This window comes from Mesoplodon densirostris, chromosome 5 (genome assembly GCF_025265405.1).
Source record: "Mesoplodon densirostris isolate mMesDen1 chromosome 5, mMesDen1 primary haplotype, whole genome shotgun sequence".
Taxonomy (NCBI): Eukaryota; Metazoa; Chordata; class Mammalia; order Artiodactyla; family Ziphiidae; genus Mesoplodon; species Mesoplodon densirostris.
The window spans coordinates 48,395,838-48,408,986 of record NC_082665.1 but is presented as its reverse complement, the minus strand read 5'-3'; the positions used below and the strand labels follow the sequence as shown (position 1 = coordinate 48,408,986).

The following is a 13,149-nucleotide window of genomic DNA, read 5'->3' as shown; positions in this document are numbered from 1 at the left end:
ATTCAATATTAGCCTCTTACAATCTGTAAAAAAAAAAAAAAAGTTACCCTTTAGACTTGGAAGTTTATTGGCATAAAGTTGTATCCAACAATGGTTCCAAACACGGCTGGACATGTTATTGGAACATCCAGGTAGAGATGCCCAGTAGGCGGTTGGACATAAGCCTCAAGCTCAGATGCCCAGCCTGGAGACTGATTTAGGAGTCATCAGAAGTTTAGACCAACATGGAGCTCTGAATGCAAATGACAACAACTCAAGTGGACTGTGAACGGCACAGGCAGAAGAGGGGCCTGTGAAGCCTGGGAAAGAGCCATCCAAGAGGCAGAAGAACCAGGAGAAGACCATCAAGCCCAAGAGCCGGTGGGTGCTGTGTTCCTTACATCCCATGCAGGGAAACTGCCAACCTGGATTCGAGAGAAGAGGAAAGTAATAAAAATGAAAACTGTTTTTGAGCTTTCCCTTAGAACTTTCTGGGCATAATAGAAAAGCTAGATGCTGGGTTCCAGTTCTGGCTCTGCCACTTATTTTATGTGAATACCTAGGGCAAATCACCTCACTCTCAGGACCTTGTCATCATGTGTAATACAAAAGGATTTAGAGGCAGAAGGAGAGAGGCAGGTGAGCTGAGTTTGTGCAGCCCTTCCACCACTCCACTCCCTGCCCCTTCAACCGCAGCAGCTCTGCCTGCGTGTTTCCATATTCCCTTTCATCAGATATTTGAAAAGCAGCAGAAGAGTAAAATCACTACACTAGATGGATCTCTAAAACCTAGCTAAAATTCTGCTGTTGCCAACCATGTCTCACCGCTTTAATGTCCACGTCCAGGCTGGTACTGATCAGATTTCCATTTTTACTCCAGAGGAGCTATTCCAGCATCTCCAGCCATCTCTATTTACATGTCTTGATACCAGTTCAAACAAAACTGTCTGAAACTAAATTTATCCCCTCTAAAAGAGCTTCTCATCCCCACTTTCCTCTTTCACTCACAGGCACCACCCTTTATACTGTTTTCCAGTTCTCTCTGCTCCCCATACCCTCCTCCCAAAAATCTAAGTCACTTCTGTGTCTTTCAAGTCTTTTACCCCCAACCTCTGGCTAGCGACAGGGCGCTTCTTACTCTCCTGAAGCATCCCTTGATTGTTGCCCCCTTTTCTGTCCCCACGACCACCATCCACAGCAAGGTCTTCCGCATTTTTGGGAGACTACTACAGGCAACTCATAACTGGTCTCCTTTCCACCAGCATCTTACCCTCCAGTCAGTCCTTCGTAGTATTAGGGAAGTTAGTCTGGGGGAACATGAGTTCAATTTTGGGGGTGAGGTAGGTATACAAATGACTAAGAGAGATGAAGGACTGAAAATCAGGAGGAAGAATTGGAATCATCTGCACCAGAAAAAGAGCAGAAACTATAAGAGTGGATGAGATCCTACAAGAATGTTTGATACTACAAAAGACAAAAGACTCAAACTTGGGAATTATCATATTGGGTTTAGAGCTTTGCACAGGGTGAGAGTCGAAGGAGAGGGGTGGTGTGTGTATGTAAATGTATGTATAACTGCTTCTAAATTTCTGATGCAATTGTCTACAAATCAGAAGACCAGAGTTCAAAACTTTGCTTCATCACCGAAAGGCCATGTAACTTTGGGCAAGTTATTAGCAGCATAGGGATAGCAACTTAAAATACCTACATGGACTAGAAAGGTACCTATGGAGTGAAGCTGGTCACTTGAGAGAAAAGTGAGCAGTGACCTGATAGAGGCCCCTAGCTCTGGCCTACTGTTTCCAGACCCCAGCAAAGAAGTCAGGCATAGCCTATCAGTCATGAGCATGAACTCTGGAATTGGATGGTCTGGTTTTAAATCCTGGCTCTAACACTTATTTGCTATATATCTTAGAAATAGTTATCCTCTTTGTGCCTTTATTTCTTCATCCATAATATGGGGATAGTATCACACATAGCCTAAGACTGTTGTGAGGATCACACAATGACCAACTGGGATTTACCCTGGGAATAGAAGGTTGGTTTAACATATGAAAACCAATTAATGGAATAAACCTTTAATAAAGGAGAAAAGCCACATGACTATCTCCACAGATGCAAACAACTTTTGACAAAAATCCAACACTGTTCATGACAAAAAATACTGTCACAGGCAATGTTTGTGTACCCCTACAATTCATATGATGAAACCCTAATCACTAGTGTGATTTGGAGACAGGGCCTTGGGGAGGTAATTAGGGTTAGATGAAATCATGAGGATGGGGCCCTCATCATGGTATTAGTGTTCTTGTAGGAAGAAGAAAGAGCAAGAGAGCTCTCTTTGAGAGCACAGAGGAAAAGACATACAAAGACACAGTGAGAAGGTGCCCATCTCCAAGTCAGGAAGAGAACTCTCTAGAACCTAACCATGCTGCTGGTACCCTGATCTCGGACTTCAGCTTCCAGAACTGTGAGAAAATAAATTTGTTGTTCAGGCCACCAGTCTATGGTATTTTGTTATGGCAGCCTGAGCTGACTAATACAAACACTCAATAGACTAGGAAACAGAACTTCCTCAGCCTGATAAAGGCCATCTATAGGAGATTCACACTTAATGGTGAAATTCTAGATGCTTTCCCTCTAAGATCAGGACAAGACAAGAATGTCTGCTTTTATCACTTCTATTCAACATTGCACTGGAAGCTTTAGAGAGGGCCATTATGTAAAAAAGGAAATAAAAGGCAATCAGGGGCTTCCCTGGTGGCGCAGTGGTTGGGTGTCCGCCTGCCGCTGTGGGGGGTGTGGGTTCGTGCCCCGGTCCGGGAGGATCCCACATGCCACGGAGCGGCTGGGCCCGTGGGCCATGGCCGCTGGGCCTGCTCGTCCAGGGCCTGTGCTCCGCGGCGGGAGGGGTCGCAGCAGTGCGGGGCCCACGTACTGCAAAAAAACAAACAAACAAACAAAAAAGGCAGCCAGATTGGAAAGAAAAAGTAAAACTATCTCTGTTCATACATGATAGGACCCTAAATGGAGAAAATCCTAATGAATCCACAAAATACTGTTAGAACTAATACAAAATTCAGCAAAATTGGAAAATACAAGATCCATTAACAAAAATCAATTATATTTCTCCACATTAGCAATGAACAATCTGAAAATGAAATTAAGAAAACAATTCCATTTACAATAGCATCAAAAGGAATAAAATACTTAGGAATGTATTTAATAAAAGAAGTTTAAGACTTGTACACTGAAAAACTATAAAACATCATTGAAAGAAATTAAAGAAGACCTAAATAAATGTAAAGACATCCTGTGTTCATAGATTAGAAGGCAGTATTGTTAAGATGCCAATAATCCCCAAATTGATTTACAGATTCAATACAATACCTATCAAAATCCCAGCTTTTTTTTTCAGAAACTGATAAGCTAATCTAAAAATTCATATGGAAATGAAAAGGGCTAAGAATAATGAGAAACTAAGAAATAATCTTGAAAAAGATCAAAGTTGGAGAACTCACACTTCCCAATTTCAAAAGTTACTACAAAGCTATAGTAATCAAGACAATGTGTTCCTGGCATAAGACTATATTTATAGGCCAATGGAATAGGAATGAGAGTACAGAAATAGAACCTCACAGTTATGGTCCACTGGTCTTCAACAAGGGTCCCAGACTATTCAATGTGAAAAAAAAAATACTTTTTTCAACAGATAATGCTGGGACAACAGGATATCCACATGCAAAAGAAAAAGTTGGACCCCTACCTCATATTCATATACAAAAATTACTCAGAATGGATCAGTGACCTAATTAAAAGAATTAAAACTATAAAGCTTATAGAAGAAAACACAGGAGTAAATCTTCATTACCTCTGATTAGACAACTGATTACTTAGATATGCCACCCAAAGCACCAAGTGACAAAAAGAAAAATAAACTGGACATCACCAAAACTAAAAACTTTTATGGTTCAAAGGACACCATCAAGAATGTGAAAAGAGAATCCAGAGAATGGGAGAAAATGTATCTGACAAGAGATGTGTACCCAGAATATGTAAAGAACACTTACAACTCAACAAATAAAGACAAATAACCCAATTTAAAAACAGGCAAGGAATCCAAATCAACAGTTCTCCCAAGAAGTTATACAAATAGCCAATAAGCACAGGAAACTCAACCACCATTTCATTAGGGAAATGTAAATGAAAACCACGAGATACCACTTCACGCCCTAGGATGGCTATAACAAAAAAGACAGGAAGGCAAAAAAAGCAAGGAAGGAGAGAAACTGGACCACTCATACATTGCCAGATGGAATGTAAAACGGTCAAGCTGCTCAGGGAAATAGTTTGGAAGTTCCTCAAAAGTTAAATGTAGAATTTAACATATGACAGAGTAACTCAGAGATACCCAAGATAATTGAAAACATGTCAACACAAAAACTTGTATGTGAATATTCAAAGCAGTATTATTCTTAATAGCCAAAAAGTAGAAGCAATTCAAATGTCCATCAATTAATAAATGAATATAAAAAATGTGATGTATCCATACAATAGAATATTATTCAGCCATAAAAAGAAATGAAATTCTGACAGATGCTACAACATGGATAAAGCTTGAAAACATCAGGCTAGGTGAGAGAAGCCAGACACAAAAGCCACTTACTGTATTTCTTTTATCATAAAATGTCCAGAATAGGCAAATCCATAGAGACAGAAAGTAAGTTAGCGGTTACTAAAGGCAGGAGGGAGTGGGGAAGAGGGGAGCGACTGTTAATGTGTGTGGGGTTTCTTTTTGGGGTGATGAAATGTCCTGGAATTTAACAGTGGTGATGGTTGCGCAACTCTGAATATACTAAAAACCACTGAATTGTAGACTTTTCAAAAGGGTAAACCTTATAGTATGTGGATTATATTTCAATAAAGTTTTTTAAGTTCAAGATGTTAATGGTAAAGTTGAGATATTACTTTCATCACACATTCAACCTATGGAGTTGGGTCTCCCCCAAGTCAAATTGTCAAATTTTAAATAGAACTGTCAACCTATGGCAGTTAGTTTAGTATGTTAGATATCATGCTAAGGAGTTTTAATGGTCCTGTATGAAACATACCAGTGGCAAAATGGTTGAGTATATATCAGTAAAAATTTATCATCTCTACTAGAAAACATGTTTTATTAATGGTGGACAAGTGACATCAAATATTACATAGGGGATTAATTTTACACCTTAATAAGCAATAATAATTCCCAGGGATTGGGGAGAAATGAGGGGTACTTTTTCTTTTCACTCAATTTCTTTGAGCCTTGTTTTTCTCATCTTGAAAATACAGAAAATACCAACCTCATAATGCTGCAACCCCTGCAATCCTTAAGGGTCCACGAGAGGTGGATATCCCAGAGTGAATTCTAGTTCTCTGGTTATCGGGACAGTGAAGGGAGGATAAGCTACATAAGTGCCTAATACAATCAATGAAATGTCTTTCCATTTGATATACATGACTAATAACTGGACTATTTCAGATGAGAAAACTGAAGTTCAGATGAGTAGCTCAAGGGAGGAATTTACTACATGTAGAATGTAATGTAATTAGTTTTAAACTACCTCTTTCCTCCTCCCCATCTAGAAGAACAGAAATAGGAATCTAATACTTTCAAACCTAAAATCTGAACATTTAAATTCCACTGAAAGGATAGCCCTCAATTTCCTAATTTTGTTGTATCCATAGAGATTTACAAATGGGGGGAAAGGGACAAAGAGAGAGGGAGAGACACACTGTCCTTAAGAACAAAGTTTTGAGCAAACTGTACTGATTTATTTACAACGTAATTTATAAAGAGTAACACAAATATCTTTACACTAATATGAAAGAAGTCCCATGGCTGAAGTGGGCAAAAAATGAGACTTCAAGACATTTCTAAAAGGGGCACCAAAAGAAGGGAAAAAATGCAATACAACAGTTGTGGGGAGAGTTATAAATATCAAGTATTGCACCAGGTGCAATTTCATGCAAATGTCTTCAACCACTCAAACTTTATTATTTAGATATTAGAATAAAATATCTTGAACTATGCCTTTTTTTCACTTGATTTCCGTTAAGTAAATTAAAATAACTGGCTGTAAACAGAATACATCTAAATATTTCTATCAACCCCTTAGAGACAATCCATTACATTTTAGGACATAGCAGGTTGTGAGGATTTGCTACTTCCCAATTCCATGGCCTCAAACATGTTCCTGGATTTCTTTCACCAAATGTGTCTAATATGAACCTCAATGAATTAAACTGAGAAAGCTGCAAAATAAAGCAGACCACTTTTCAGTTTTGTCATATTAAGAGACTAAAAATCATTTCAAACCACTGGAACTTTAGTAAGAGAACAAAAACCAAAGAAGAAAAAGAAATTTCAGAAAGTGATGATAAAAACTAGTTTACACAGCTCTCTGATTATCTGGCTTTTCTTTAGGTGGATAATAGTGTGGTCACAGACATAATCTCACTGAGGATAAATCCATGTGTACTCAACACCCGTTTTGAAACATTCTAAATCAAATATTCCTCTTGTAATAAAGACCAATGACATTTTTAAAGATACAAGTCAGTCCCCCAAGTGTTAATTTTAATCTTAACATGCCTACCTACTTATTATAATGCTTTTAACTGCTCCTTAGAGACAATAAGGATGAAGTTTAGTATCTGAAGCACTAAGTGTTCAAACTATTAGCTAATGGTGCAAAGATGACTTAGAAACTGATGTTTCAACATTTAACTAGCTGGTCTGCATTTGAGTTGGCTGGAATCTTCATCCATTGCATTAAAAAAGATTTCACCCTTTTTAAGAACAGAAACAGCAAGCTAATTATTAATCTATGTAATACTTTTTAGTTTCTGATACTGCTCAGTGGGTAAACCTAAATGTAGCAATTAAAGGGGTCTCTTCAACGAATTCTATCTCTAATTTTCAGTGAAGACACTGCAAATATATATGTGTATGGTTGTTTTTAAATCTAAACTGATGCATGTTCCCTTAAAACAGCTCTTCAAAACAGAACTGCATTCTGCACCCTTAGTTCATAAGGGCACAGGGTCAGTTACTTCAAAGTCATTTAATAACTGACCTTTATAAGAAATCATTTTACAAAACCAAAAATGCAAAAGAAAATTTAAAAAAAATTTAACTTTCCAGAGATTGATTATAATAATTTACACCTTCTTAGACTTGCTATTCAAGCACCCTCATACGCAAATGAAAGTCTTCGGTTAGTATTCAGTCAGGAAAATATGTCCATATTTCTCTTGGTTGCCTTAATTTCTTTTGAAATAATTTTCTTTTATATTAACTTTCCAAAGCATCCAAAACTTTCATGATCTGTTGTTTTATGGCTTTGGTAGCATCTCCTGCATTTGGAATCAAATACCTATGGGGGAAAAATATATATATTAATATAGAGCCTTCTGTTCAGGACTCAACTTAGATATCACTTCCAATGGGGAAGTAACCTACAAATCAAGCACAGATGCCCTCCTATGTACTCCCCATCACTTATTTCAACATATACTCAAAAGAGTTGTTTTTAAAGAAAGAAAATCTAAATGCAAAAGCAAGGTGATTTTTCATATTGCATAGAGCAAGGTGGAATGCACTGGAGATCTGGAGTCAGGAGGGCTATATTTGGTTCTAACACAAGTGTGAAGATCTGGAAGTCATTCAACCCCTCTGGGCTTCACATTTTTACCTGTAAGATTAAAGATGGTTTAGCTTCGAGAGCAGTGTGGTCTATGGCCCTTGTGCCGGTCCATGAACTGTTTGTCACTGGTCCACAATGAGATAAGGAAGAACTTGTACCAGACTGTAAATTAACTACATCATCCAGCACACTGCTTACTTCGTTGATAAGTTTTTAAAACAATAATTTTTTGATGAAGGAAAATACAAGCTCGTATTTAATTGCAAACCAGCATTTAGTGTAGCACTGGTGTAGATTATTCCTAAAGACCCTTCTGTCAAAAAGCTTGTGAAATTAGCTACTGCACTTAATGAAATCATGTGCTAATGGCTAAACCATATATTACTACAAATTTGTAAGAAAAAAGATAGCGAGAATACTAATAAAAATGGTTCAAGTATCCTGTTCCACCATCCATTCCCCAAAATAGAGAAACAAACCATGTTTAATAATGAACTAATTCAGTAATTGAGATAACATCATACTAAGAAAATCTTACCTTTCGATTGCCAAGATTTCTATTCCTGAAGTGCTGCTGTTTCCATACTTGAAGGTAATTAGCTCAGGATGTTTTTTTTTGGATGTTATTTTAACCACAGAATTTAGTGCTTGTCGAGACTGTATATAAGCCAATCCTTTCCGTGAAAGAATCTCCCTTAAACAGTACATATGTGTTGCAGTAACCAACAGATGACTTGAGAGGGACAAAAGCATTAAAAAAAACAAAAAGAATTTAAAGAAATGTCATTTAAAACAGCTATTACTTCAACAGCCCCAATTATAAAAAATGTTTAAGTCCAGATGAAATTACTTTTGAGTTAAAAAGTGAAGGCAAAGGATCGTCTATAAACAAATAAGCTACCTAGTAACAGCTTTTAATTTTCCTTTAGTTGTATGCAAAATTAATGTTTTATTAACAGATAATCCTGTAACTGTTTAAGAGCAAAAATTAAATTTAATATAATAAAAACTACAATACAATTAGAAATCATTAAAATAATAAATTTTTAGAATCTATTCTATATGGTATTTGGAATATACTACCTTTCAGACTTTTAACAGTAAACTATCCTCATTCAACATACCATAACATATACTTTATGTCAAAGACCACTAAGCAATACCTGGGCTGCCTTACATATTTAATAATATTCTGTAACTAGATCCTAAAGGCAAAATAGGGATAGAATTATTAACACACACACCCTGCTTTATGTCTCAGCTCACTTTTAGTATAGTGATAATACTCGCAGACTTTTATGAAATACAACAGGACAAACATCAGATATCCAGAATGTGGGACATTCTGCAGAACAGTTGGCCTAGGCTCAGAAGGGATTCATTCATCATGAAGAAAAGGGGGAAGTGTAGTGAGGGAAGCAGTACTGTTCTACACTGGGTGAGACTAAAGAGAGATAACAGGCAAATGCAATGTGTGAAACAGGACTGGATCCTGGACCAGGAAGAAAAAAACAAAGACAATAAAAGATACTTTAGAGACACTGAAAAATTTGAGTGTGTTCTGTATGTTAAATGATGTTCATTAATTTTAAAGTTTTTAAAGATGTGATAGTGTTACTGGAGTTGTGGAGGAGACCGTTCATATTCTTTAGAGATTTATGCTGAAGCATTTAGGGGTAAAGTGTCATATCTATAAGCTTTTTCTGAATGGTTTGACAAAAAGAAAGTGTATGTGTATGTGTGTATGTATATACAAACATAAAGAGAGAGATAGTGTGAAAAAAAAGTTAAAAGCTGGTGAGTCTGAGAGAGGCTTATAAAGATATTCAATGTACTATTTCTTCAACTTTTGTTTAAATTTTTCAAAATAAAAAAATTACATTAGAAATATTTTTTCTAAATCAAGACATATAATACAAGTTGACAGAGGGAAATTATACCTCATTGTGTGTGTGTGTGTGTGTGTGTGTGTGTTTTTGCTGCACTGCACGGCATGTGGGATCTTAGTTCCCTGACCAGGGATTGAACCCGTGCCCCCTGCAGTGGGAGCTCAGAGTCTTAACCACTGGACCGACAGGGAAATCCCCAGGAAATTATATCTTATTGTACTTGGATACATAAAATTTCTTTTGCAGCTACCTTTTATATCATTACTTCCCTAAATTCAATTTTACTTCTGAAGAAGGTATTATAAAAAGTACCTAGGAAATATGTGTCCACTTTCTTTCACTTCTTTACAAGGAAAATGATGCTTGACATCTGGCTTGTTTATCCAAGTCTGAATGTTTACAACCTCTTTTCTATCATCATCTGACATTGAAGAACTGTCAATTTCATCTATAAAGAATTATAAGATGTTAAAAGTGGGTATCACCAACTTTAAAAATGATACATTTTTTAATAGCCTGAAAAAAACTTCAGTAGTATTTTAAATACACATGTTGGAAAAAAAACCAATTCTAACCAAGCTACTATATTTCCTTATGCCACTGGTACTACTATAAAAGCATTATAATGAAACATCACTCTATATGGTGTGAAAATACTGAGAATATACTTTTAAAATATTAAACTATGAGGAATTTCAACTTTTTTGATTTATATAACATAACTCTAATCTATGACTAGTCTGTCGAAAGATGGCAGAATTGTCCAATAATAATATTAGCATCTATCTTGAGGGCAAAGATGGCAGAGTTCTTTTTCTCTTGCTGGTTTCTTTTTTTTTTTAATTGAAGAATAGTAGATTTACAAAAGTATATTAGTTTTAGGTGTACAACATAGTGATTCAATATTGTTCTAGATTGCACTCCATCTGCAGAGTTGCTGGTTTCTGATTTTTTTTTTTTTTTTTGCGGTACGTGGGCCTCTCGCTGTTGTGTCCTCTCCCGTTGCGGAGCACAGGCTCCGGACGCGCAGGCTCAGCGGCCATGGCTCACAGACTTAGCCACTCCGCGGCATGTGGGATCTTCCTGGACCGGGGCACGAACCCGTGTCCCCTGCATCAGCAGGCGGACTCTCAACCACTGCGCCACCAGGGAAGCCCTGGTTTCTGACTTTAAGGAAAATAACAACAACAAAAAAATCCATGCTGGGATAGACAAGTAAAAATCTATTTAGTGGGATTTTTTGTGAGAGAAATATAAGACATTCTAGTTATTTTATTTTTCTAATTTAACAAAGGGGAATTACACTCCGTAGAGTTAATAATTGTAGATATTCTTCTCTTTGTTTTTTAAGAAATCAAAATATAAAGACATAATAAAAAAATGAAATCTCACATATCTATTCACTTCTATTCATTTCTGCCCAGTCACAACCCCCTTTCTTCCCCACTAAGAAAGAGTGACTATGTGAATTTGGTGTCTCATCTTTACTTTTAACCCAACATGAATATTCTTAAATAATATACAGTAGTGTTTTGCATTTTAAGTAAAATTTATATAAATAGTACACTGTTCAATTGTATTCTTCTGCAACTGCTACCCTACTCCCAACATTGTAAAATTTATCCATGTTGACACACATAGCTCTAGTTTTCTTATTTTTCATTACTGTGCAATTTTCCAGAGTGTAAATATATATGTGTATACATACATGTATGATATGTGAAATATACCATCATTTATTCATCCATTTCCGTCTTCCCTTTGTTAACGGAATAACAAATGTTTAGAGAGAGATAGAGACTGACAGGTAACAGGAAAATGGCAAAAGAGGGGGAGGAAAAAGGAGAAAAGGAAACAATTACAAATAGCACACAGAAGTGCATGAAATGGAAGATAAAGAATAGCTAGAGGGCTTCCCTGGTGGCACAGTGGTTGAGAGTCCGCCTGCCGATGCAGGGGACACAGGTTCGTGCCCCGGTCTGGGAGGATCCCACATGCCGCGGAGCGGTTGAGCCCGTGAGCCATGGCTGCTGAGCCTGTGCGTCCGGAGCCTGTGCTCCACAACGGGAGAGGCCACAACAGTGAGAGGCCCACGTACCGCAAAAAAAAAAAAAGAAAGAATAGCTAGAGAAGGTGTTGGGGAAAAATCTGTATAGAAATAAAATAACAATGTACTGATTGTTTTACTATAATATAAAATAAAAGAAGAAGTATATTTTTGGATTTTATATACAGGAATATAAAAATTTTGTGTAGGAGAAAATAAAAATTCTGTGTATTTGCTTCAAAAAAAAGAAATAACATATAGAAAATTACATTTACCTCAATGCAGTTTTCAGGAAGTTGACTTTGTAATATCCATTAAAATGTCAAATGTGAGTCCCTCTAATCTGGCAATCTTACTGTTAAGAATTTACCCTCTGGATATACTTGCAAAAGTTAACCTAGATATATGCATAAAGATAGCCATTGCTATTTGAAACAGAAATAAAACTGGAAAACTACCAGTGTCAACTGGGAGAAGAATGATTTAATTATGGTACGTTTGTATAATAGAAAGAGAACAGAATGATTTAATTATGGTACGTTTGTATAATAGAAAGAGAATTGTGAAGGTATACAGGCTGAGGTGGAAAATATGAAAATATATTACTAAGTGAAAAAAGCAAGATGAGATTTGGGAGTATTTTTTTTCTTATTTTGTACTTTTACATACAACATATACTTTACATACCATACATATTTTTATATATTTTTTGTAACTCAATACACATTAACATTAATTATGATTACTTAAGCAGGGTAATCTGGGCAGTGGGATTATGAACCAAAGTAATAAATTATCTTTTAAAATATAAAGAAAGACAATCACAGAGGATAACAAACTTCCCTGGCATAATATCCCCATCTTGTGGCCCTTTAGGCTACTGCCTCCAGTTTCAAAAGGCTCTTTTCAGGGGCTTCCCTGGTGGCGCAGTGGTTGAGAATCTGCCTGCCAATGCAGGGGACACGGGTTCGAGCCCTGGTCTGGGAAGATCCCACATGCTGCGGAGCAACTAAGCCCGTGCACCACAGCTACTGAGCCTGCGCGTCTGGAGCCTGTGCTCCGCAACAAGAGAGGCCGCCACAGTGAGAGGCCCGCGCACCGCAATGAAGAGTGGTCCCCGCTTGCTGCAACTAGAGAAAGCCCTCGCACAGAAACGAAGCCCCAACACAGCCAAAAATAAATTAATTAATTAAAAAGAAAAATCTAAAAAAAACCCACCAAAAGGCTCTTTTCAGATGTCTCAATTTTGGAATTCCCCAAACTTCGGCCCCACAGTCCTCAATCTCCTACCCAGGTGGATCAGGGGGATTTAAATCCAATCCCATGGATTTAAATACTATTTATACACTGATAATTCCCAGATTATCACCAGCTTAGACTTCTCTCCTCAGCTAAAGACTCCTACAATCAACCGCCTACTCAGCATTTCTATGGCATAATTTAAGATGTTCAAAACCAAACTCTTAATAGAAAAACCACAGACTCTCCAATCTCCTCTACAGAATCTCACTGTGTCTTTTTTTTTTTTTTTTTTTTTAAGCAGTTG

The 13,149-nt window shown here is 37.0% G+C and overlaps 1 protein-coding gene across 2 annotated transcripts in view; it reads right to left on the bottom strand.

The window, feature by feature from the left end:
* Window positions 1-6,423: 6,423 nt before the first annotated feature.
* The window catches only part of TBC1D23 (TBC1 domain family member 23), a 65,445-nt gene continuing 58,719 nt past the window's right edge, over window positions 6,424-13,149 (bottom strand). For both annotated transcript variants that reach the window (XM_060098680.1, XM_060098681.1), the window contains 3 exons: window positions 9,869-10,004; window positions 8,206-8,400; window positions 6,424-7,397 (listed from right to left, as the gene is read on the bottom strand). In XM_060098680.1, coding sequence (XP_059954663.1) covers window positions 7,316-7,397; window positions 8,206-8,400; window positions 9,869-10,004 — 413 coding nt within the window. In that variant the 3' untranslated portion in view covers window positions 6,424-7,315. The remainder of the gene's footprint in view (window positions 7,398-8,205; window positions 8,401-9,868; window positions 10,005-13,149) is intronic.